The sequence below is a fragment of the Vidua chalybeata genome, chromosome 2, assembly GCF_026979565.1.
Source record: "Vidua chalybeata isolate OUT-0048 chromosome 2, bVidCha1 merged haplotype, whole genome shotgun sequence".
Lineage (NCBI taxonomy): Eukaryota > Metazoa > Chordata > Aves > Passeriformes > Viduidae > Vidua > Vidua chalybeata.
The window spans coordinates 88,914,862-88,941,542 of NC_071531.1; the positions used below are offsets into that span (position 1 = coordinate 88,914,862).

Here is a 26,681-nt window from a genome sequence, read left to right on the forward strand (position 1 = left end):
GTTTTTTCCCCCCCAAATGTCAGCAATTCATCCAGTGATCAGTCTAATCAATCTCACGGCTTTCTAACAATTGTATTTCTATTGTAAAACATCTTTTGCTGTTGCCGGTTTTGAGGTGTGAGTTTTTTCCTAGTTTTCCATTCTAAATGGTTTTTTTGGTTGTTTTTTTTTTCCTGCTAAGTCACTTTTTTGGGTAGTTTTTTGTTTAGAAATACTGACTGTGACATTGCCTACGTTGTTTTTATGTTTCTCCTTGCTGTTCCTACTTTTAGAAAACAAGCTATCTCATTTTGCACATTTTATGGGTAATTGTTGTTGAGAGGTAGCTATTTGCAGGGAGCTATATGCAGATTTTCTTATGACTTTGCACTAGTAGTTAAACACAAATTTTTACTTTTTTAATATTTAACAGTACAGCTCATTAAAACATAAGAGCTTTGTGGAAAAAGTAAATAGATTTAGGCAAGAAGATATGTGTTTTGAGTCTTAATTTTGCTACATGCTATGTGCATGTACTGTAATACGGCCCAAGTCTGTCTTTCTGCTAAGGATTTGTGAAAATAGGAATCATAAAGGTTTTGAGTCAGGCCTGGGGTGTAGTCTTGGCATAGTCCCATTTTTTCTCTGCTCACATCTGTTCAAGTATATTTAAACGTTTATTAAGAGCTTTATGAGCTTGTGATGCTGTTGTCCTTGTAGAGAAAGAAAATATATAGAATAAACCTGTGAAATTTTAAAAATTAAATTAATTCTTTTCAGCAAAATCTGAGATGCAGAAAAATCTTAAGTTATTCAACTCTAGAGGAAAAAGTAAAAGTGAAAGAGAATATTGGATTAAATTAACCTTCAGTGTAACTGACTGATTTCCAGGGAGGTACATGCCAACTGTATTGATAAGACAATATTTTTTTTTTTTGGTAAGAAACCTCCTATCATTCCAATTCAGTGTTCCCTTTATTATGGTTCAAATGCTATTACATAATGGCATATGTTGGTAAGGCTAACGTAGGAAGGAACTAAAAGGTGGTCACCTGCCTCTCTTCTAGGATTAATCTGCTTCACAGCTTTGCTGTTTGGTCCTTGTTTTGCCCTCCCTGCTTCTGCTCAGTTAATGGTCAGCAGGGCTTGAATAGTGTAGATGTGTAGAAGAATATTTGAGCTTTATTCCTCTGGGCAACTTTACTGTCTGGGGGTTTTAAGGGATGTCCTCAAACAGTAGATAACTAGACAAGTTAAGCTCTCTTTTAAAAATGCTGCCAAGTCTGGAAAACCTAATGACTGTTACAAAGCCTGAAGAGTAAATAGATACTTGAACTTTGAACATTTTCAGTCTCTTGTGAGTGATCACATATGTTAATATAGGCTATGGATGCCTGAATCTGTGCTAAGTATCACTGCAGTGAATTTATACAAGTTGAAAAATATTATCAGTGTAAGGTTTATATTGCATTGTAGGCCTGATTTTATGTCCTGTAGTTTTCCTTTTATATTTTATTTTTAGTATAGTGTATTCTGCTACAGGCAGCAAAGAGGTTGACCCGATAAAAACAAAGGAAGTGTAGCTGCTAAGATTTTTTTCCCTCAATTGCTTCGTTTAACTGAATCATTTATTTCCTTAGTATTCTATTACAGATATACTTCTTATTCTAATGTTTGATTATTCAATTGCAGTTATATATGTCTGTCTCTTACCAAACATGGCATATTTTTCACCTTTATAAAGCCTTCTGGAAATGTGATGTGACAGAGTAGAAGATCTCAAACAGTACTGTTGCTGCTTAATTCACAGCAGGGATTGAATGGACTCACATTCTCTCTTACTGTAGGATCATAGTGCTGAAAGTCAGGTCGAACTTAAACTGTAAATTTAGAAGAAAGTTGGTTTGAGGAGCATAGCTGGCAGATGATGCTTGAGATGAGGAAATAGTTTTGGGTAGCTAATGTTTGTTTTAACCCTGTTTCAGACCACAGCACTTTTGTGAAAGGCATCAAGTTGGTACAAGATCAGTTTCCCCACAGGAAAGAAAATAAAAGTGCTTGGAGCAACTTATTAAGGTAAACAGATTGCAGTGGATTTCTGGATGGGTAAGTATAGATGAGCAGGATATTTCTACTTCTTGTATTTACCTTCCTGTACAAAGGTTTTATAAAAAAGCACAGATAGCCAGTTCTAACCTTCCACACAAACTCAGTGGTGTCACGGATCAGCATATACTCCAAGACATACCCAAATTATATTTATGTGTGTATTTTTCTTGTAGTATTATATCAAGATCAGTTTAACTTACTGATCTTTAGTACAGATGTGTTTTAGAGCCATCTTAGCTTTGATTATATCCAGGTTGACTTTTGTAATTTTTAATTCATGGTTGAATTGACAGTTATGAAGAACAGATTCCTCAAACTGAACAATTACTAAAAGCAAATAGATCTCCCCAGGCAAAGTAGCTGTGGGGAAGTAGCCTTAATAAACACTGCTTGCTCTTAAAAGAAATAAGACAAAGTCACTGAAAGTTGCAGGAGCATGAGGTAGTAACTCAGGACTTCAAATGAGCTGGCAGTCTGTAGTGACTACAAATGAGAGGTTGCTGTCCACTTTCTGCTGCTCAATAATGTATCTATTCCTGTCATGTGCAAGGGTTTCCTATATATCTCTTCCTTACTTCTTTGTTCCAGTCATCTTGTGGCTATCTAAGGAGTTGGGGGAAAATCAGTTGAATTTCAAAGTTGTTAAGATTCCTAATAGGGCCAAAATTTAATAGGAATTCAGTTTTTCTTTTTGTGTGCCTAACTCTTGATCTTGCTTTGCAGTCTAGCAAAAGCAGTGTTAGAAGATAATTGCTTGCATATGTGGGGTGGGAAAGGGACTGAGAGATCAGGATCATTTAGTAAATAGCACTGAAAATTATGCTTCCTGTGTGGAAATGTATTGATAAAATATTGTGATGTGTAGTGATTGCATATTTTTAGCTAGTATAGGATTAGAAAGTAAATGGATATTAAGACATTCAAAGAAAAGCATAGAAAAACTTAATTTTCTTTCCTGTTATCTCAGGAAGAAAATAAAATCTGGAACTATTAATTCAGTAGTTATTTTTAAGAACTGTTACTGGAAAGTAGTGTCTTACTCTGAAGTTGGATGTGTTCCTTTCTTCCTTTGTTTTTCTTCAAACAGCAGATCTGGAATGGACACGAGTCCTCTGGGAGGATTAGACTTGTCTGAAAATACTAGTCTGCTAGGGAATACCACCATGGCAGCAGGTCTTGCAAATGTAGGAAATACATTTGGAGGGCCACCAAGTTCTTTAGTTTCTAGACCTAATAAATTCCAAAACTCACCTATAGAAGATGATGATGATGTAGTTTTTATCGAACCTATACAACCTCCGCAAAATTCTACGTCACTGGTAGCAGACCAAAGGAACACTGCATTTACATCATCTAAAAATGAAGAACTTAAAGGAAATGATTGCAAAATGCTTCCTTCTCCAAAAGACTTACATTCTCGAAAGGGGAGTATAAGTGAAACTATTATTATTGATGATGAAGAAGACATTGAAACAAATCAAGGACAAGAGAAGAATGCTTCCAGTTTTAATGAACGAAGACTTCCAGAGTGTAAAAATAGAACCAACGAAATGGAATTCTCACCTTCCAGTTTTTCAAGAAGTAAGGTAAATTCAGGAATAGGTAATAGTGGTATAACCACAGAACCAGACTCAGAAATTCAGATTGCTAATGTTACTACATTAGAAACAGATGCTATGAGCTCTGTCAGTGTTGGTCGTTTAGAAAATGATGGTGATGGGCATGACATGAACCTAATTATTACACATGTAACGTCACTGCAGAATGCCAGCTTGGGAGATGTATCTAACGGACTGCAGTCAGATAATTTTGGTGTTAATTTGCAAACATACACCCCATCTTTGACTTCACAGACCAAGACTGGTGTAGGACCTTTCAATCCTGGTAGAATGAACGTGGCTGGAGATGTATTTCAAAATGGAGAATCTGTGACTCATCATAATCCTGGTAAGTTGCAATTTTGAATTTTTCCTTAAAGGGTAGAAAGAAATTGTGAAATAAGTTGATTGAAATATTTTTGGCAGTGGCAGTGCTTAGTCTTTTAGCATAATATGTATGAAAGACCTTGATTCCCTTCATGCCCATCACTACCTTATTTGTGACTAGAATAAAATATGCTCAGTGGCATAATACATTAGAAAATATATCTTCACCAGAAGGATTATTAAGTATTGGAACAGGCTGCCCAAGAAAGTGATCTTCAACCCTGGAGATACTTAAAAAAGGATGTAGATGTGGCACTTGGGGACATGGTTTAGTGGGAGTGCTGGGTTAATGGTTGGATTTGATGATCTTAAGCATCTTCTCCAACCTACATGATTCTGTGATTGTATATGTGGTTTGGAAGATTTCTTCTGGATCAGTGTTAGTCTATTTTCCTTGAGCAGGTATCTCTATATGAAGCAGTAGGTGCATAACAGAGACACTTCTGTGCTACACATTAATTTAGAGTCTGATGTCTCCAGTAAGCGTTGGAGTGGCTATGATAGAATGGTTTGGATTGGAAAGGACATTTAAAGATCACCTCATCCAACCACCGTGCCATGGCAGGGACATCTTTCACTGGATGAGGTTGCTCAAAGCCCCATCCAGCCTGACCAGGAACACTCACAGATGGGGCATCCATAGCTTCTCTGGGTAAACGGTTCCTGTGTCTTGCCACCTTCATTGTGAAAGAATTATACCTCCTGTCCAATATAAACCTACCCTCTTTCAATTTAAAGGTACTGCCTCTTCTCCTGTTACTACAGGTCTTGTTAACAAATCTCACTGCATCTTTTTCTGTAACCGCCCCATTATATGTTGAAAGACTGCAATATGGTCTCCCCAGCTTTTTCTTCTTCAGACAGAGCAACTCCCAACTCTTTGCTTTTCTTCACAGGAGAGGTGTTCAAGCCTTCTGTCTCTTTTTGTAACCCTCTTCCGTGCTTGCTTTAACAGGCCTATTTCTATCTTGTACAGGGGACCTCAGAGTTAGATGCAATATTACAAGTGGGGTCTCAGCAGAGCAGAGGGACAGAATCACGACAGACCAGGATACAAGTGATTTTTTTGGTCTGTAGGCACAGGTTGCTGGCTCATGTCCAATTTTTCATCTACCAGTCTTCCACAGTCCTTCTCCACAGGGCTGCCCTCAATCCATTCAGCCCCCAGTTTGTATTGATATTGAAGATTGCCCTGACTGACCTTGTACTTGGCCTTGTTGAGCTCTGAGTTTTCCATGGGCTCATTCATCCAGGCTGTCATGGTCCCTCTGGATGGCATACTGTTCCATCTGGCTTATAAATTGCACCACCCAGCTTGGTGTTCCCTGTAAACTTGCTGAAAGTCTGCTTCATCTCACTCTCTGTGTTGAAAAAAATAATATCCGTCCCAGTACAGACCCTCAAGGGACACTGCATGTTACTGGTTTCCACTTGGACATTGAGCTGTGAACTGTAATTCTTGGGGTGCAGTCATCCTGCCAATTCCTTATCCATCAGATATGTATGTCTCCAATTCAGCAGCAGGAACATTGTGAGGGGACCCTATCAAATGTCTTGGGAGAGGTCCAGGTAGATGAGGTTCATGTAGACATGCTTTGGAGTGGAACTTAGGTTTTATTTCTCTCAATGGAATCTAGTTTTGGTGCTTCAAAAATGCTCCAGAGAAAGAGTCAACACCTAGTAAATTGAAGATGCAGTTTACAGCTGCCCTGATCTGAACCAGGTTTTAATGCAACTGTGTGTAGGTCAATGTGTTTCAAAAGCTGCATACCTGTGTAAAACTTCAGTACTATCTTCTTCCCCACCTCTGCCCCAAGTTGTACTGACACATTTTTTTCAGCTTTTAAAAAAAGATTTAATTTTTGTAAGATGACTTTGCAAATAAATGGTATAAATGACAGGAAAGGATGATTTTATAGCACTTTAGAGCAGGAATGAGTAAGAAAGAAGGGGAGCAACCTGAAAAGCCACAGCAGTAAGAAGTAGTTGAACATGACACTGTATAGTCTCATAAACTTGGCCACTGCAGAATTGCAGGTAGGAGCCTGAAGGATGAAGCCATAATGCAGTGAGGTATGAAAACTCGCCAGGAATTAACTAAGGAAGTGTGATACCCCTCAGTTCAAGGACATGAAAACTGGATTTTACAGATGCATTGTAGAGGACTTTAAGCAAAGGAGGTAACATGGCTGAGAAGTGAGATGTGAAGAAATGGGTATCTATGAAGATGGGATATGGAAAAAGTAAAAGAAAAAAAAAAGTCAAGATCCTCAGATGTTCTTGCATGTTTATGGAAGGAGAAATGCAACAAAATATTGAGGCAGGCTATCTGAAGCCTTAAGAAAATAAGGAACAATTGAAATAATCTTAAAGAGATATTACCTGCCTTAATTAGGTATTAGTCATGCTGAATGTTTCAAACTGAAATGAGTAGCAAACTCAAGTTTTCATGACTGGCAGTTGAGTGCTACTGGAATTACAGGCAGATGTAGTAGCTCTGTTGCACATGCTGTACATTCCTGATAAGAGAGTCAATGTGCATTCACTTAATATCTAAGAGGAAAGAGGAGAATCTCAGAATGTTTTGGGGTGTTAAGGTGCTACCAGGATATTAGTATATTTGAAGTAGTAGAAGTACAGAAAAATTTGAAGAGGGCACTTAATTTTAATTCTAAGCACTCTGGTAGCTTGTCTTAGTTTGTCAGGAAAGATATTCATGCCTTCAAAGGTCTTTAATGCTTTTGCGACAAATGTGTTCTGTGTCCTTTTCCCTTCACCTTTTCATTCCAGCTCTTCTGTTTACTCTCAAGCACTACAACAGGTAAATTTCTGGCTTGTCTTAAATGCCTGACTAGTAGGACATCCTTGACAGCTAAAAAGTCACACCGGAAAATGATCTTTTACCTGCTAAGGAATGTGTATTGTTTCTTGCACTAACAAGTGTTCTTGGATCTTTGTACCTAAATGGATTTTAAAGCTATGCATCAGAATATGTTGTTAATAGAATCCTTCAGGGAAAGGAAGGAATGCAGAAAATAGGAGGAAAAGGTTCCTTTTATTTATTGAATGATTATGGGCCAAAATAATGTCCCTTAAGAAAAAGGTAGTTGCTCGTGTCTGTAGGTTAATGTTTTTGTTATCTGAAGTAATAGAATTTAAAATCATCTGTCTTTTATTTGGGTATTAGTTGTATTAACACGCCAGAAATACTCTGAATCACTCCAGTAAGACATTCAAGGCTAGGTAAGTCCCAAGTGCCCTCACAATATTTGGTATAACTGGCAACTATTGAAAATTTGTGCAAATATTTTTTATAATGCAAAATTGTTTTCTTCAGTTTTAATTCATGCTTAAGGAATGTCTTACTAGTGGCAGTCCTCAGAAGGTAAACATTTCTAAATTCTGATGATAATCACTTTAAATGAAAGCTCAAATTCTAGAGAAAAGCCTAGAAATGACATTTTATTGGGGGATTTCTTTTCCCAAAAAAACCTGTATCTTCTGCTCCATACCAAGATACAGAGCATGTAATTTAACATACAATCTTTATAGATTCATTTCTTTCAGAAAAAATTGTTTTGCTTACGTTCTTGTTATGTGAACGTTATGTGAGTTACTCATATAGCAGGTTATGCTACAAAAGATTGGGCAAAGATTACTTTGTTCCATGATAGTTTATTTTCCAAAAATACAGATAGAAAACTAGTGGAGTCTGAAACATGGGGACATGGATCTGTGTACTACCAGAACTTAACAAAATATTATTTTCTAGGTTCATTGATTTCTACTGAGGAAGTCATATCTCTCATGACTTTGCAAGTTCACTGCTATACATATAGTTCTCTGGCTGCAGGCTGAACTAGGAGCCAGTTCTAGGGTTTATCACCGAGGCTGGACACATGATGCTTGTTAAAGCTTTGAAACAAAATAACTAATGAAAATTTCAGATCTATATTTGCAGAGTTTGTATCAAAGATTGGTTTAGAAATTCTATGTTGTCTGTTGGTCTCTTTTTTTTAATTTCAGTTTTGTTTGTCTGAAGATAAGATTGCCAGCTTGTAAACTCAGTGCAAGTGAATTGAAATCTGCAAAACTTGTCACTAGATGTAGGATGGGAGAATCCTGAAATTTGTTCATGTTCTGAAGCTTTGTAGCAATGAAGAGTGGTACCATCAAACAGGATTTTTTACATTAAACCTGAAATTAAAATATATTTCTTCTGTGGTCGTTACCACAGAAAAGTTATTTTATGATCATACATCTGTGAATACTATTCTGTACATACGTATGTCTCTAGATTTACTTTTATGTTTGGGTTTTTTTTGTCTTGAAGATTCTTGGATATCCCAGTCAGCTTCCTTTCCTAGGAATCAGAAGCAACCAGGTGTGGATTCCTTGTCACCTGTAGCATCCCTTCCTAAGCAAATTTTCCAGCCTTCTTCCCAGCAACAGCCTTCTAAGCAGGTTAAAGTCACATGTGCGAACTGCAAAAAGCCTTTACAAAAGGGACAGACGGCGTATCAGCGGAAAGGATCAGCTCACCTTTTCTGCTCCACTACCTGCCTCTCATCATTTTCACACAAACCTACTCCAAAGAAACTTTGTGTCATGTGCAGAAAGTGAGTTTTTTATTTTGTTTCACTCTGGCACCTAAATTCATTACTATTAAGATTCTTACACATGCATGAAAATTGCTCTATTAAGGATATAAAATTTGATTATATAGGTGCTTCATGTAGTGTTGCTTTACTGTTTGTAAATGTTGAATTCTCTGTGTCTAACAAAATAATACCAGCTTTTGAATTCAGAGTATGGGATATTGTTTTATGGAAAGCCAGTACACTAAAAATAGGTGATTTTTTTTTTTTTAAGGCAAGATGTCCAAGTTGTGGCATACTTTGTGACAAGATATACTTCATATATGAAGTCCTTTATGAAAAAAGTGGACCATTTGTTGTGGAGAAAGTGCTCATTTTGATAGATGAAGATGTAAAATCAAGAGGCTTTAAAAGGATGAGATAGTCATACTTGCAAGAAGCTGGAAGAAACTTGGGAGTTCTTCCACTCTTGGTCATAGGGGGATAGGAAGAGCCTTAGATTTTCCCCATAAGTGGAGCAGCTGGTAATTTTATAGCTGAAAGTACCTTAAGTGGGCGGTACAGATGGAGTAACAAGCATAGCTAGAAGTGGCTTATTTTAAATTAGTGATTAGGTTTGACTTGCAGTTTTTCATGATTTGCCAGACTTGAAATTGCCAAAGAGGCAAATGTCTTCTTTAATTGTGTTCTTATAGTGTTAAGTGTACAAACTGGCTGTACTATCTTTTACTTTCAGTGTACTGTTTACTGAGCTTTTTGCACTTTTTCATTTTCTCAGTCTGGTACATGCTGCAATGATACTGCTTAAAGGATAAATTCTTGCTGAACTAAAGAAGACTTGCAATAAAGACTGCCTTTGTTAGTGTATACTCCAGAGCGCATAGTTTTTGTTCAATCAAAGACTTAAACTAGTAAAAAAACCTTTTACATTACTGTCCAGTGTGCTGGATTATTCAGATGCAAGCTATTGGTCTTTTTTCTTCTTGGCACTCAGTAAAAATAAGCTATAGAAGACATTGATATCCTGCATATTCATACCTTGGTACCCTGAAAACCTACAAAATGTAAGATATTCTAGCTTTTTTAAAAATCTGTGTAAAAGCTTAAATTCTCTGAACCCTTCCCTCTACAGGGCTTGTTAAAAGTAATGCTTGTTCTTTCTATTGGCTTGTTATGTGTTTATACACTATTAATTTTTTTAGACATAATCTGGTGACTGCCCTATTCAGCTAGCTGCATGATATGTAAAGATTGAGATTGACAAATCTTTTCTGACTGAAATAATGGCTAAATCCATGCTCCTTTGCCACTTTTAAAGGAGATAAGATAATTAAGCTGTGTATTGCAAGAGGCTACATACAAAACTACCCTAAATGAAAAGGCTTTATTTTTGAATGATGAGGAAATTTTTTTCCTCCTCCACCTTATTTCCTGGTTTCGAGGTTAAAGAGAATCTTTCTGAAGTCACCTTTGACAATTTTTGAGGTGATGTTAGTCTTTGCTTTTCCACCATTGTGAAGTTTTTACTCAATCACTGTTAAATAGAAGATAGTGCATGCACTGAATTATTCCTCTGTGGTGCTGTTACTCTGTATAACCCAACAGGAAAAGTCAAAATTCTTAGGTATTTTATTATAAATACCTTTTCTTGCATTCCTCTGAACTCTTCTGTAACTACATAAATAGCAAGCTCCATGGGGCAGAAGCTCTCCCTTTGTTTTGCAGAACAGGAATGATAGCACTCCCTGACACAAATCTTAGTAGTTCTCCAAAGGGTAAGCCAAACTCTGCTGACTTCCCCTTGATGGAAGAAGGCAAGCTTGCAAGTGTTGATATCGGGGCTGTACAAGTTAATTTTCAAGGAAGTGTGTCTAGGGAAACATGCCTTTTCCCTGTTTTCCCAGTGTTTTTTACTCATCTTGGTTTTAAAGCTTGTAGGTATGAATGTGTGGGGCATGTGTTTTCCAGCTGGTGATCCATATGTGCCCAATAATGTATTTTATATATTCTGCCCAATAGCATTTCCTGTATGTCGATAATAGGTTTTAGATTTTTGTGGTTCTTTTGTTTAGAAGGCAAAAGAGGAGGCCTTTATTTCTTCTCCTTACTTCTAATATATGGTATGTATTAGTTTGGGTCAGTGAAAGTCTGTTTGGTTAGAACAAGGTTTGTTTGATTTCAAATTACTTTTATTGATGGTTGGTTTTCTGGTTTAAGGTGTTGAATTGGCACAATTCCATGGACAGCTGCATGAACTGCTCAGATGCTTTGGAACTTTTAAAAGGAATGATGGAATTAACTTTTGTAAATTTTGAATGATAGAACTTCTAGGCATGTTTGTGGTAGAGTTCTAAGCTTTTTGGTTGTTCATAAGTTTGAGAAATATGAGAAAACAACTTCTTCTCTTCCTCTCATCCTGTCCTGAGATTAATACTGAACATGGTGGAAGTACCTACAAAGACAATTTCTTGCTTTTTATTACAAATCTGAATTTTTTGTGTGAAACTTACATACAGCTTTTGTGTCAAAGGAAAAGCCATTGTAAAATGGCTAGTTCAAATTTGGTGCGTTAGTTTTTTGAAAAAAATTGAGTTTGCCATAATAACGTCTAATGGTGCATTAATACTGCTTAGTTCTATAATAATTTAATGGGAAAAATAACTCAAAGCTAAAGAAAAATATAGGGGTTTACACAGTAAAGACTTACAGTAGTTGTAAAAATATTATCAAACTTAGTATTCATCCTGTGACTAACAACTGTACGCTAAAAATCTGTTCTGAAATGTAAGCATTGAAAGGAAGAATGAATCTTATAACACGTGTTCTTGTTTATATATATACATGCATAAGCACATGATTTTTTTAAACATATTTTTTTTTGTATTTCAGAGATATAACAACAATGAAAGGTACCATTGTTGCTCAAGTAGATTCAAGTGAGTCTTTCCAGGAGTTTTGCAGTACATCATGTTTATCCTTCTATGAAGATAAACAGAATCCCTCAAAAGGAGCCTTGAATAAATCAAGATGCACAATCTGTGGTAAACTAACTGAGGTCTGGTTGACTGTTTTTTGTCTTTCTCAATAATGACATATTAATTAATACCTTATATACTTAAATAAGAAAACTGAAGAGAAGAAAATGTAAAATCTTCAGTTTTGAGATATTAAAATATGCAGGTTTAATATTCACAAAGAGCAGCTGAAGGAAGGAAGTATTCCAAGAGGTTGATATTTGTTTCAGAAACTTGAAGTGCCTGTTGCTGACAATGTGTTCTATTAGGCATAGAATGTTGTAATTCTAACCCAGATCTCTCACAAAGAAGAGAATGAATGAAAAAATGCCAAGATGAAAAAATGTCAAGATCCACTGTATTATGTATATTTTTTTACTGTATGTTTCGAAAGGTAATGCAGATGGTTTTAGAGATCTGTTGAATATATGTAATTCTAAATTCTCATGAATGTATGTATTTATTCTTGGTGCCTTGTTGAGTAATGAGCCCAGCATAGTTCAGGCTACTGCTTTGCACAGTATATTGTCTGACCAATCTTCATATGCCAGGTTCTTCAGCTGTAAATTAACTGTTTTATAAAATTGCATAAATTGGCATTTTGCTCTCATATGCAATTTCCATACCCATCCCTCTGGTCTTTCCTTCTAGGCTAAAGGGTAGATGAGTCTGAGTGTTTTCCTAGTATGTTGGAGACAACAGAAACATCCCTTTCTGCTTGTATATTTCATGGTCACTTCAAGTTTTTAAATAGTGAGATGGTTATTTGAATGTAAGACTTCTGGCTCATCTACTAGTTTCAGGCAACTTTGTGCTTGTGTAGTGATAGAATACTTTTTTATTTTTATTTTTTAGATTCGTCATGAAGTTAGCTTTAAAAATATGACTCATAAGCTGTGCAGTGACCATTGCTTCAATAGATACAGGATGGCAAATGGTTTAATAATGAATTGCTGTGAGCATTGTGGGGAGTATTTGCCCAGTAAAGGAGCTGGAAACAATGTCCTTACTATTGATGGTCAGCAGAAAAGATTCTGCTGTCAGAACTGCGTTGGTGAATACAAGCAGGTAATGACTTCTTTACCCATAAATTAAAGTTAAATAAGCATTAATAGTTCTTAAGTTTATCCGGGTGCTAATAGCATGGATTTACTTCTCCTAAGAAGACATAAGTAATAAAGACTTAGAAAAATAAAATTATTGCCAGTGAGAAGAAACTATCTGAAGTGGACCTTTTACTACTATCTCTTTTTGATGTTGCTGTAATAGTGATACACATTTGTTCTTAATGAAAGTATAATTGAAATTAAATTTTGTTAATAATTTCTGTTTTTTTCTGTTGGTGGTATCTGAAGTATATTAATAGCAAGCACACCACACAGGCTTTACTGGTCCTTAAGTTATGGGTTTTTTTATATAAAAGCTCACTTGGATGCAGTTGAAACATTAAAAAATATGCAGAACATAACAGATTGGACATTGATGTGAGAAGGCTCTAAACTGGTTACAGTTTGGCTGTGTGCTTGCACTGTCTCATCTCCATTGTACAGCACAGGATTCAAAAATTGTCACTTTCATCCTTCCATGTGTCAAATTTTATGCTTTCATTTTATTTACTTGGATTTTCATTTATTTTTAAGACTGTTAAGATAGCAGTATTTGTGTTCAAAAATTATTCCAAGTCAAGAAATCTGATGCTGAGGTCTTTTACATTTTGCAGAGCCAGCTTAGCTCTGAACTGTTGCTAATGCTAGCTAGAGGGTTTAAAATGTTAATCACAGTATTTATAGTATAATAGGATAGCTCTGAAATATTAAATATTTCAGGGGAGGATCTAGAATATGAGGATTTTGGGGGTGTTATTATTTGGGTTCTTTGGCTTGGTATGTTCTGCTTTGATTTTATAGGGGTAGTGTTCTGACGGGCTGTTTTACTAGAAAGAAATGTATGTTTCTGGTTTTGAAATGCACACTTGAATATGTGAGTGGCCCCAGTGCTGCACATTGCTCAGGGCTCATTCTTCATCTCTTCCCATTTTTAAGAAACCAGTGGTCCAAGAGAAGAGGCATTGCAGTCCTGTGTTGTAAAGTTCTTTAATGTTGCATCATGTGTGCATGTATTTTCTCACTGGATGCTGAGCTCTGATGCTTTTGGGGATGGCTGTTCCTGTGTATGTGCTGTGTGTGAAGAGGAAAGCTGGAAACGTGTAAACAGCCTCACTGGAAACGTAACATAAGCGTTATTTTTTTGCCACAGCTGTACCAAAAGGGACAGGATAGGTTTTCAAGCTACTAAAAAGATAGGCGTGCCCAGAAGCCATGGAAAGACTTGAAGAAACGTTGAATACTGTCTCTTGAAGAAACAAAAATGCAGGAGATTAACTTTGAACGCGAAACATTCCCCCACAACCAGTATAACTTACACTGCACATGGAATTATGAAATGAACATGGAATTTTGAGGTTAAATGATTAATTTGTACTTTAATGACAGAATATACTGTATTTGTTCACAAATAGTTGTATTTTGTGTTTGGATATATATTTGAGAATGAGAAGAATATGGGTAGCAAGTTGTATGTTCTAGTTTAATTTGGAGAGGAGGAGCAGTTTGCAGTACCAAGGATCTTCACTAGTAGTGTCAAGTTGGTGCATTATTGTGAGAACCTTTAAAGTTGAGACACGTTATTTTGGTTCATTCGCTTCTGACAGCAGATTTTATACAAGCAAGTTCTTAGTTCCTTTATCAAAATATGTGGTACTGTGCAACTATAATAGGCTGTGAGAAGCTTAATTTGAGTGCTTGTGTGCATCTGTTTTGTAATGGTGATTAAGTGTAACTGTTAACTGGTAGGTTTCAAATATTCACAGAGTGTGAGGAGTTTGGAGTATTATTAAGGGAAGCTCTTATGGGAAAATCCCCTATGACCAGCCAAGTGGCTTTCTGTTATGGAGTAACTACACCAGTGGATGAGGGAAGGACTATAGATGTTGTTTATCTGGATTTTTGTAAAGGCTTTGACATGGTCCCCCACAATGTTCTTCTCTCCAGATTGGAATGTGGTGGATTCAACAGGTGAACTGTTAGGTGGATTAGGAATTGGTTGGATGGTAGCATCCAGAGGGTAGTGGTCAGTGATCCAGCATCCTGGTAAACGTTGGTGACAAGTGGTGTCCCTCCACCCACCCATATTTGGATGGGTGTTATTTCATATCTTCATTAAGGAGTAGACAAAGACAGCAAGTGCATCCACAGCAAGTTTGCAAGTGACACCAACCTGAGGGTGCAGTGACACACCTGAATGACAAGATGCCATCCAGAGGGACTGGATAAGCATGAAGTGAGTGCACGGGAATCTCAGCCATGTCAAAGGCTTCATAGAAGTCCAGCTAAAGGACAAAGACCAAGTGCAAGGTGCTGCACCTGGGTTGGGCATCTCCCAGTGCCAACACAGTCTGGGGATGAACAGATGGAGAGCAGCCCTGCTGAGAAGGACTTGGGGGTGCTGGTGTATGAGAGGCTGGACATGAGCTGTCAATGAGCTCTCACTCCCACAGAAAGCCAAACGTGTCCTGGGCTGCATCCACTGGTGGGCAGCAGGGCCAGGGAGGGGATTCTGCCCCTCTGCTCTGCTCAGCCCCCACCTGCAGGGCTGCATCAGCTCTGGGGTCCCAGCACAGGGAGAACAGGGACCTGTTGGAGTGACTACAAAGGAGGGAGATGATTGGAGATCATCTGAGATTATTGGAGGGAGGTAGAACCTCTCCTATGAGGAAGAGCTGAGGGAGCTGGGGTTGTTCAGTCTGGAAAAGAGAAAGCTTCAGGGTGACGTAATGGTGAGCTTCCAGTAACTGAAGGGAACTCAGAGGAGTGATGGAACAAGACTATTTACAAGAGCACATAGTGATGGGACAAGGGGCAATGGGTTTAGATTTAAAGAGATTTGGGTTAGATTAGGTATTAGGGGAAAAAAATTGTACTGTAAAGGGTAGTGAGGCACTGGAACAGGTTGCGCAGGGAAGCTGTGGATGCTCTGTCCTTGGGAGTATTCAAGGCCAGGTTGAATGGGGCCCTGAGCAGCCTGGTGCAGTGGAAGGTGTCCCTGACCATGGCAGAGGGGATTGGAACCTGATCATCTTCCAACCCATAGACCATTCTGTGGTTCTATGAGTATATGAAAGAGACTATAAAAGTGGAAGTTCTGGTATATGCTATAGGTGTCTGAAGCTGCTCAGGACACAAATACTTGAGAATATTTAGTTGATATAATATTTAGGTTTGAAGTTTATTTAGGTTTTTCAAGCTGTGTATGTTCAAGGAGTTTGGTTTTTTTTTTTTTTTTTTTAGAAAATAAGTTTAAAACAGACTGGAAAATGTCACTGACAACCCACTGGGCCACAATTGGTAAATCATGGGTTGTTTTGTTCAGTTGTAACAGTGTTTCCTTAGAAATTAGTAGACCTTGCTTTAAAGGAGAACTGCTGAAGGAGAGATTTTGGGAGAGTCATTACTGCATACTGAAATAAACTTCATGAAAGAAATAATACAGAAAAAGTTAATGTCATTTGATTCCAGCATTATGTTGTACAAGTAATTATTGTGTGTCACATGAGAGTTTTAGCAAATGTTTTCTTACAAACAGCTGTAAAATAAATAGGTCTTACTGGTATGAGCTTTGTATTAAGCAGATTATATTGTAAATGTCATACACCTATCAATATTGCTATACATTTGTAGTAGTAATAAATGAAAACGCCTTCTTATTACTTGTACCTACCTATATACTTAATCACAATTTAAAAAAATAAATATTACACTGAACACATTATTTTTCGATTACTCATCATGGACTTTTTTTCTTCTTTTCTTGGAATGAAAAAATTAAACTTGTGGGTAATAAAAATTACAGTGGTTCTCAGAATAACAAGTCATTGGTTACTGCAGGTAATCCATCTGCTGCAATTATCTATGCAGTGTGTCTTTCCTCTGCTTTAGACTGTTCCTGGCAGTAAGAAACAGTGTTATTCCTGGGGATGGAGAGTAGGTTTTTTCTCAGATGTCCTCTAAGTCACCTTTCAAGGTGATGGATGCACTTATCTTACTATGTACCAGTTTTAGAACCTGCTTTAAAAATGAGGCATACATAATCTTTAATGTTGCATTTTGAGTCTTGATTTTCCGAGAGGTCATTGTTCTTGCTTTCCTAAAACTTAAAGTGATTGCAGATCTTAGGTGTCTTTTAGTGTTAAAAAGTTACAAAATACAAATAATAATTTCTAAAATAATTACAAAATAATAAATAGCCATATAATAACTAATGCTCACTCTAGTTATATGCAAGAGCAAGTTAATTCCTCAGAGACACAAAAGCCATGTGTGAAGACAGCTAAGTGCAAGTCAAGCTTTTTTAAAAAAAAAGATAATATGTGAAAACAAAACTCTCATTGGAAGTATTTAATTTTTTTAGAACCTGAAGATGACTATTTCTGCTAGATTGTACACTGTTACACTGAGGTTCAAACTCTTCACATGTAGAGGGTCAAGAGGAACTTAAAGAATGACCATAAACAAAATGGAAAAAAAACAATCAAAGCACACTAGAAGAGAATGAAATTGTATCTGAAGGGGAACTCACTAAAATTGTCTGTTATTGTACAGATACTGAAATACCTTATTTCTTTGAGGAGATATTTTCTATAGTTAATGAAAATGTAAGCATTTAGAAAATTACTGTAATGATTCATTTGAAAATTATCTGTGCAGTAAATTGGAAGTGACCTCAAATATGTCTGCCATAAAGATGTTAACCTGTTAACCACATGCAGCACATACCTAGGTTGCTTCAGTATTTTTGTTTCTGCTACATGCTTTTTTCTTTTTTCTTCCCTCCTTTTTTTTTTTTTTTTTTTTTTTTTTTTCTGCATGTTTTCTGTCTCCACAAAATTAGTTAACTTCCTTTTCAAAGTAATTCCCATGTTTTTGTCCTGGTTTGTCCTGGATTTTGGTACAGACTTAACCACCTTGTTTTAAGGAACAAGCAGACTGTTTCTATGACTTTGTGACTTAGCTTGTGCAACCAACCATACCTTTTAATTTTGAGCTTTCCAACTAAGCTAAAGTGGTGTCTGTGTCTGCTTTTAAAAACATTTTGCTTCTTTGCTTGATCAGTCCATGGTGCTCTTAATTCTACCAAGGAAGTATTTAATGCCTTCCTAGTTTAAAATGTTCCTTTTTTAACTTTGCTTCTGTAACTAAAATTCTTCTTAGAATGTGACCTGGGATTTGCTTGATTTGGGAGCTTCCTAAAGTGATGGTCTTCATCTACTGCCAGAAAGGAGGGGGGAGGGGAAGGAGACCTAGCTATTTCTTCATAGGCTTTTTGATAGCTCTGGACTGAAGTGATACTTAAAAAATGCAAGCCAAATTAGAGTTTTTCTAGTTGGAGAGGATGCTTGCAGTGCCTTTTCATTTAGTGAAAAAATCTTCCAATACTGCATAAAAGTGCATGTGGTTACTTCTTGATTAGATGAAGGCAAACTACTGAACATGCTTCAAGAATAACAAGGCTATGCCATGCTCCTAAGCTCTTCACTTACAAGCAATAGAAAGAAAACACCCTAGGCAGTTGTGCTTCCCTGTTCAGTTTCTGCAGCTTGCCAAGGAACTGCTTTTGTGAAACTCTTAAAACTCATTTGTCTATTTTATCCCTGTGCTGGGGTTTAAGAGCCTTCACTGTATACAATAACATGCATGTCAGTTCTGCAACTAACAATTAATTGCTTACACAGAGTTTCTACTTAGCTTCATAAAGTGTATTGTTATCTACTGGTTTAAATGCTGTGGTAGAATGTCCTGCCATTTAGCATGTCAGTGGAAGCATCTAGGATTTTTGACTTTGTCTTGTCCCATACAGTGGTTGGGTTTTATTCTGTGCTTCTTTGCTGTTAGGACAGGGTGTCCTTCCTGTCTTCCTTTTTATCTTGATAATACAATGAACTACAAAATCTACCACTTCCTGCTATTTTTACTGTTTTATAAACTCTCATTTCCAAGTGTCTTTTTCAAGAGTATAAGTACTCTTGACAAAGGCACTAATTGTTAGAGTTGAACAGCTTGCTTATATGCAAATGTTAGAAATAAGGACTTTTTTTTTTGTTTGTTTGGTTTTTTTAAATTTTGGTCACTTTTAAAGAGAAGTTCTGTGGTTTCAGCCAGATCAAACTGTGGTTTAATTGTGGAGTTTCTTCATCATATAGTAAACCACTTCTATTTAGTTCAGGTAATATTCAGTTTGGTATTAGGTGATCTCTGATAATGTTGTCTCATACTGTGCACAGTTCTACAAATGGAGATAGCTAGATGCTTTTTATCCCATCTAAGATGGTTAAAAGAAATGCAACGAAGGAATAACATAACCAAGGAATTAATTAATAATTATAACCAAGGAATAATAATTTCCTCTTTCGTCCTGTTTAGTGATATGGGGAGGTTTTCTGAGACCTCTTGGTATTTATGACCCCAAGTTTCTTGCATTCTGATGCAAACGGAGTCCTAAAAACTATGCTGTTCTGCTTTTTCTTTTACTCTTTATTCACTCCTGCTTTCTGGAACCATTTATTTTGCCATTTTTTCTTCAAATGTCTGTCTTCCAACTGTAGAATTTGCTGCTCTTCAATAAAAACTATGGTACTAAAACTATTGGTACTAAAATACTATATGGTACTAAAAGCTATTCCTTAGACATCTGAACATGGTTCATAATAACGGTTCAGAATGCTATTATGCAAGATATTTTAGGTCCATCAGAAATGTTAAAATGGCTTTGTAGTTCTGAAGGAAGCTACAAAGGACAGTCAAACGTGAGCTAGGATTTGTGTGGGAGCATAGGAGCTTCCTGGAAAGAGGAAGCAAGGAGGTGGCATGACTAGGTCTCATAGTTATGATGGATATAACTACATCCATACACTGGTGTACCTGGAGTAATTACCTGGGTGGGGTTGGAGGGAAAAGGCAGAACAGAAGCAGCCAAAACATTCAGTTAATGTAGAAGTAACTTGCTTTTTGAGGCAGGTGTTTTCAGCTCTGCCTTTCTCAGAGACAGGAAGACAAGTGTCTTGAATGTGGGAACAAACCAGCGAAAAGAACACTGGCAGTTGGAGATGCCAAGGAAAAGTATTGGATAGGTTATTGATCTAGCTGTTTGCAGAGTTCAGCTGATGGAATGTAAACATAAATCACTTGGTGTTCAAGGCCCGCAAAAGCAATTGCTTCATCTTTTGCTCTTAGGACTTGGAGCAAATGCTTTGGAGGAAGAGTTTTCAGTTGTTACTCTTGAGGGAGAGAAGATTTGGATGCAGTATTTTAAGAGAAAATAAATTATGTAGTGTCTTCTTTCTTTGCTGGTACAGATTCTGCTGATACCCGATTCTTAGACGTGCATGTTGCCTCTGGATCAATCAAACCATCCTTTCAAATTAATCTGAAGTAGTTTAGCTACTGTATTCTTGATGTATTCTTTCTGAGTGATCTCAGTTATCATAGAATTCCATGTAGCAAATCTGTCTGCTTTTCTACTTACAGAAAATGTTGTTTTCTTTCTCCTTTTCTGCTTGAACACAGGCGTACTAAGTTTTTGTCCTGGAATTTCCTGGTGTTTTTCTTAATTCTAATCCAAACCTCTTATTCTGTAAAGCAGGGAGGTTTGTCTCAATTGAGAAGTATTTAACAAGCTGTTTTTCCATGGAGTTTTAACTACAAAGCATTTCCTTTAACTGGAAGCAAATCTTAGGGCTGCTACATAGCACTTTGGCAATCAGGTGCTGTTCTGGTATTTTCTGATGACTGGCCCTTGCATGGGAGAAGCTGTAGTAAGAATGCTCTCTTACACTGCTGGCATGTCCTTCATCATGCTCTCTTAGCCTTGTCAAGGCAGATGAAGCAGATGATACTGGTTTTTTTTTCAGTCAAGAATAAAAGTGGCTAGCAGAGTTGCCTAGATTCAAGGCAGTAGTAGCTTTATTGAAGTACTGTTGCAGCCAGGAGGTTGAAGAACAGAGGCTTTCAGTAGATTCAGTTGAAAACAGAAATGAGGCTTCTTATATGCCATGAACTTATGGTGTTGCTCTGACATTTATTTTGGAGTTTGAGCTTTATTTTTTGTAGGGTACATGCAACAAGAGTTCTAGACTTAAGTTTACATGACCCTTTCAGTCAGATGTAAAGGAAAGTCAAGATTCCTTCTAAAATCCTAGTTGCTTATAGTAGCAAGAATGAAAATTCCTCACAAACTCTCTTAGTGAATTTTATTTCCAGGAATTAGTATTTTTTTGGAAACAATTCCTTCAGTTCTGGAATATTCTACATTGATCTGCTTTGTCTTCCATTTTGATAGCTGCTTTTGTAGTTTCCCTTTTGAATTGAACGCTGTCCTAGTGAGTGGAAGGAATATTTGAAATATATCTAGAACTAGTGACTAGCAGGAGTTTTCATATCACATTGTTTTAATGTCTGTTATCTGTGATAAGATACCTAACATGAAATAGAACTTCTGGAATTAAGTTTCTAAGGATATACAAACAATTAATGAAAGAATGAGTGAGTTTAGAATCAAATATGAGAAGAATATTCAGGCTTCTTCATCTCCCATAGACTTTATACTTTGGAAGAGATCAAACATGCAATAGGATCTAGCTAAAATTAGGTCATCTCAATGCGGAATCCAGGTGGAGTCAAGAAGGGAGGTGTAGTCAGACTACTGTGCATCAAGCTTTCCCTCAGAGGGCACTGGGCCTTTATTCTCTTGATTTTGCTTCTGGATTAGCTTAGTTTATTTGTACTTAGTAATTGATACAGTTTTCTTTACTAATTTGATTATGTTTTAACTTCAATTCTTCTTGAAATTACAGGCCTCAAATGTGGATGTTTTCATAGGATGCTGTAATGTGAATTTGCACATGGGAGGAAAGTGCTTGATACCTTTTCTGGCAGGTGGTTTTGTGTTAATTTCACCTTTGAAGGAAACTTGCAGCTGAAGCTAGTTTGACTTTGCAGGTTTTGTCAAGAGGCAGGAGCACAAGATGAAGCTAATACTTGATCTGCAATGGAAGATAATTGTCCAGAAAGCAGCTTTGGAGAAAAAGACTTGGGCGTCCCAGTGGAGAAGCTGAACTGGGATTAGGAGTGTGCCCTTGTAGCAAAGATGGCCAGCTGGGTCCTGGTTGTCTCATAAAATGCCTGACCTCTGGAGGTGATCTTGTCCACCCCCAGCTCAAACAGGGTCACCTGGACCACATCCATTTAAGTTCTTTAGTATCTCCAAGGATGGTGACTCCCCATCTTGTGTGGGCAGCCCATTGCTATATTAGCAGGAGTACAGCCAGCAGGACAGGGGAAGTGGTATTTGTGTCCAACTCCCCCCATCCTTCTGCTCTTGAATCTGCATCTGGAGTACAATGGCCAATTTTGGATCTGACATAATGATAGGCATTGTCATGCTGATGACAGTTCAGTGGAGGACTACCAAGATGCTTAGATGGCTGGAGTACCTGACCTAGTAGGACAGGCTCAGGAGAGGTTACTTTGTTCAAGCCTGAGAAGCATAAAGGGTGATGAGTTATCTAATGGGAGGAGACAGAGGAAGACAAAGTTGAACTCTCAAGACGAGTTGCACAGTGGAAGAAAGAAAAGTCAAAAGACACAAATTGAAAACAAGGGGAAACTTACTTAGATAAAGAAAAAGGTGATTTGTTTTTTGTTGCAGGGGTTTTTTTCGGTTGGTTGGTTGGGTGTTTCTTTTTTTTGGTGGGTTTTTTTGGTTTTTTTGTTTTTTTTGGTGTTTTTTTTTTTGGGTTTTTTTTGGTTTTTTTTTTTTTTTTTTTTTTTTTGTTTTTTTTTTTTTGTTTTTTTTTTTTTTTTTTGGGGGGGGGGTGTGTGTTTCTTTTTTTCCGCTCCTGTAATAAAGGGGTTTTGGAGTGCTTGTCCTTGGAGATGCTCAGATTTGACTGGACAATATCTTGAGCAGTTTTCTGCAAATGAAGATCTTTTTGTGTCTTGCCATGAAATATCAACAATATTGACACAGCTTTAAGTTTTTCTTAATTTCTTTTCTAAACACCCACTTGTCCTTGAAGATGGTTAAAATATTAAATTAAATGTGTACTGTAGTAAGAACCTGAGAAAGCTGTTACGGTTCTCATCAGGGATTGAAAGTCCTGCAGTGATGTAAGTGGGCATACATGGAAGAGTAAGACCAGGGCAGGAACTTAGGATATTTTCCTCTGAGCATTCTCTTAGTTTCTGACTCTCCAGAGGTCAGGGCATCCCTTGAACTTTGTGATGTTCTGGATGCTATTTTTGGCAAATCTCTTTAATTAGTGCTTGTCCAGTCTCCTTGTGAACGCATACAAACAGTTTTTCCATCCATGACTCTCTTTGGTAAGAGGTTCTGCTGACCTGCTATTTGTCACATGAAGAAATGTCTCCTGTTTATTTTCAAATTCCTGTTGATATTCATGTGATTTTGTGTAGTTGTTAATATTAGAAAATACACTGAGCAGTTGATCCATAGTGCTCCACATAATACCATTTTTGGTTCTGTCATTATTCTCCTAAGCTATCTTGTTTCCAGGCCAAGAATCCTTACCTCATAAGAATGCTCTTTGACCCTCTGTATTTGCTCTCCTTAATTTTAGTGTATCTTCTGTTTGTTTATGGCAGCCAGAAGGATACTTTGAGAGAAAGGATTCTCAAATGTTACTTTTTCTGCAGAATGAAGTTAATACTGCAGATTCTTAGAGATGAAAGAGATTATGTTGGGAAGAATTTGTGAGTAGAAATGTAGCTGAGAAACATGACAGTCTCATCTGGAAATTTCACACTTCTGAACAGAAAAAAATCTTGGTTTGCATTATGGGTATTCAGAGATATAGTAAGGGTTACTGTTGATGGCAATGGAGGAAGTCATTGAGTTAGACTCTTAAAAATATAAATGTTTGAGACACGTGTATAATACCGATTGAATACTTTCAGGTATGCGTTAATCTTTTTTTAATAAGAGTGTCGTACTCCCTGGGGTTTTTAAAGTGGTTTTAATATTTGAACTTGGAAGTTTAGGGAGTGCTTGAAAGAGTAATAAAAATGCAAGAAAAATGTTTAGCTTGAGGGAGATGATGATTACAACATTTTAGGAGCAATACATTTAAAGAAGGTTTGGGCCTTCTAATTTTCTTTTTTTCCACCATGCCCTGTCTTCTTCACTTGTGTAAGAGTATGCTTAAATTTCTAATAATGCAGAAATGCTCAAACAGTCTTTCTAGTTGTTAATACAAGAATAAAATGAGAGCTTTGTTATTACAATTTTGCTCCTACCCACAAAATCTTCTGCATAGTTGGCACGTTTTTTGGAAATTCTTAGTCTTTGTAGTTTTGATAAACTAGATCTAGATTTGCTAGATTATTACTAGATAGAAATAAAAAATTTTCTTGCATTTAAATCTGAAAGAGATGGGAGTGAAATCAGTAAATAGCTCTAGTGTTTTGAAGATGTGTGAAATTCAGAAGTGATTGACATGCTGTTGCACTGCTCTTTGTGTGCATGATCTGTTATTGATATCGTGTAAATGATGAGCGTTTGAGATGCTGGTTAGCAAAAGCTATTTCTGCTTTCAAGGATTTTTTGTTGAAACACATAGTTTGCTGACACCATGAATTTTTTTCCAATTTTGCCCTGATCAGTTTACTATAAATTCATTTATTAAAACTTACACTTTTGTCTTGCTGTCTCTTTAAATCACTGTAGCCTCTGTTGGATTTCTCTGTTGGATATGGAATATGTGAAAGTTTCATTTGCCTGTGTGTTGTTTTCTGATTATATTGCTGAATGCTCTTAGTTATTTGCAGGCATATTTGCATCAATGCTTCTAGATTTACAGTTTGGTTTGTTCTGGAGCTACCAAGACTATTTGTGCAAGAAGATTTTTTTATGGTGGTTGTCCATTAAGCAGGTTCCAAGGAATCAAGTCCTTTGTAAATTGTAGACTCCTCCTGTATTATTAGTAATATAACTCTGTTTTCTGGATGCCCTGCTGTTGTTTCTTAGTCTGCCAGAGGAGATGAATGTATAGCAGCAGAATAGCTCCAACTCACAGAACAATATAACTGCTACATTTTGCTCTTGGTACTAAGTGTGAATTTTGTCAGTATTGTGGCTGATTAGGAAGATAATGATGTCCTGAGGAACATGTTTAAAGGCAAATGGAAAAAATTAAAATAGGAAGGAAGTATCATAGAGTCGTATTTTATACCTTCTTCTAGATAGGAGTTTTATATCTTGACAGGTACTCCTTTTTGGAGGAAATTCTCAGGAAAGGTTTCATCAAAACAGCCTGTGGAAATTGTGAAGTTGTGTGGAAATTTTAGTGGACTCTGCAAGGTGCTACATCCAATTTGTGTCACAGGCATGTGGATTTGTATGTTTTTATGTAGATGCTCTTAGTATAGGAAAGATGACATTATAAACCCATAAATTTCATCTCTAGCTGTCTATAAGACTGGATTTAATTAGTTTTCAAATTTAGGTACTGAAAAATAGGAAGAGCAAAGACATTCTCTGAAGCTTCTCGCACTCTGAACAAAGGGAAGTACCTATGGAACATGCTTTGCCTTTGCTTCCCCTTTCCATCCTTGAGAATATGGAAAGAGGGAGAGAGAGTGCCAAAATAATTTCTTTAGAAGGGAAGAGATGTTAAGTGCCTAAGTGACAATTTTCTAATACTTAATAAGGCGAGAGTCTGTCTTGTTGGAGGCCCATCATTTTTGGTGAGGAATTCTCTCCATCACTGTCAAAATCATGATACTATTTCTATGGGCAGAGAAAGTGTCTAGCTATTTGCCTAACACTGGCATATGTAATACATGTAGCGCATCAGAATTACTGATTTTGTATGTTGACTATGTCATTGGTATTTCTGCTCTGTGCAGCATTTCTGTGCTTTTTATAGAACATTTGTTGTGTTCTATGGAAAACTGCTGATGGACTGACTGCTATGTTGAGAGATGTCAAAATCGAGTCTGTTATCAGGTTCATGGAGTCACAGTTGAGCTTAGAAACTCTCCAGTGTATTTCTCCTGCTTGGAGGATTGGAGATACAATTTTTTTCTCCCCAAAGTTTATTTATTCTTCATATTCATAACTTCTTTGCTGTGCAGGTGACTGCACAATGGAACAGATTGCCCAGAGAAGTTATGGAGTCTCCGTCACTGGAGATATTAATGAACAATCTGGGGTGCAGTCCTGTGCCATGTGCTCTAGGAAGACCCTGTTTGAACAAGGAGGTTGGACCAAAAGGAGTCTTTTCTAAGCTTACCATTCTGCGAATCACATTAGCCATGCCAGATTGGTGTTCCTTTCCTTACAACCATTGTCCCATCAACAAGGAGAGAGCAATATAGTTTTTTCAAACTTTCAGTACAACTTGTTGCACACTCTTAACCACAGTTCAGTTTGCAGATGGTGGGGTTTGGGATGGAATTGGGATGTTTTGGTTGGATTGAGTTTTTTGAGGGGTGTGTGTATATGTGCGTGTCTTTACACAGAAGGTTAGTTTCAGCTGGCATTTTTCCTAGGAGTAAAAGACACAACTATAGTGCTGAATGCTCTTGAGAGGATGATTAGGAGAGTTAATACAGGAAGGATTTGATGAAAGAGCATATAACAGAAATAAAACTTATCTTTTTTTTTTTTTTCAGACCACAATTTAAGTTAAAAGCCAAGCATAGTTTTAACTAACGTATTGTTTTGCTTTGTTTTATGTTTTAGAAATGTGGCCAATTAACATCTTGTACTGGCTGCAGAGCTCAGTGCAGGTTTTTTGACATGACTCAGTGCATAGGACCTAATGGATATATGGAGCCATACTGCTCAACTGTATGCATGAACACACACAAATCAAAATATGCAAAATCACAAAGTAAGTGAAAAGGATGATGGGTTTTCATCAC

The 26,681-nt window shown here is 37.0% G+C and overlaps 1 protein-coding gene across 1 annotated transcript in view; it reads left to right on the top strand.

The window, feature by feature from the left end:
* Nucleotides 1–26,681, top strand: part of ZMYM2 (zinc finger MYM-type containing 2) — an 86,819-nt gene that overhangs the window by 17,599 nt on the left and 42,539 nt on the right. Inside the window, exons 2-7 of the mRNA XM_053934166.1 lie at nt 1,965–2,055; nt 3,176–4,035; nt 8,407–8,692; nt 11,561–11,726; nt 12,541–12,753; nt 26,500–26,650. Of these exons, the coding sequence (XP_053790141.1) occupies nt 3,186–4,035; nt 8,407–8,692; nt 11,561–11,726; nt 12,541–12,753; nt 26,500–26,650 (1,666 nt within the window). The 5' untranslated portion in view covers nt 1,965–2,055; nt 3,176–3,185. The remainder of the gene's footprint in view (nt 1–1,964; nt 2,056–3,175; nt 4,036–8,406; nt 8,693–11,560; nt 11,727–12,540; nt 12,754–26,499; nt 26,651–26,681) is intronic.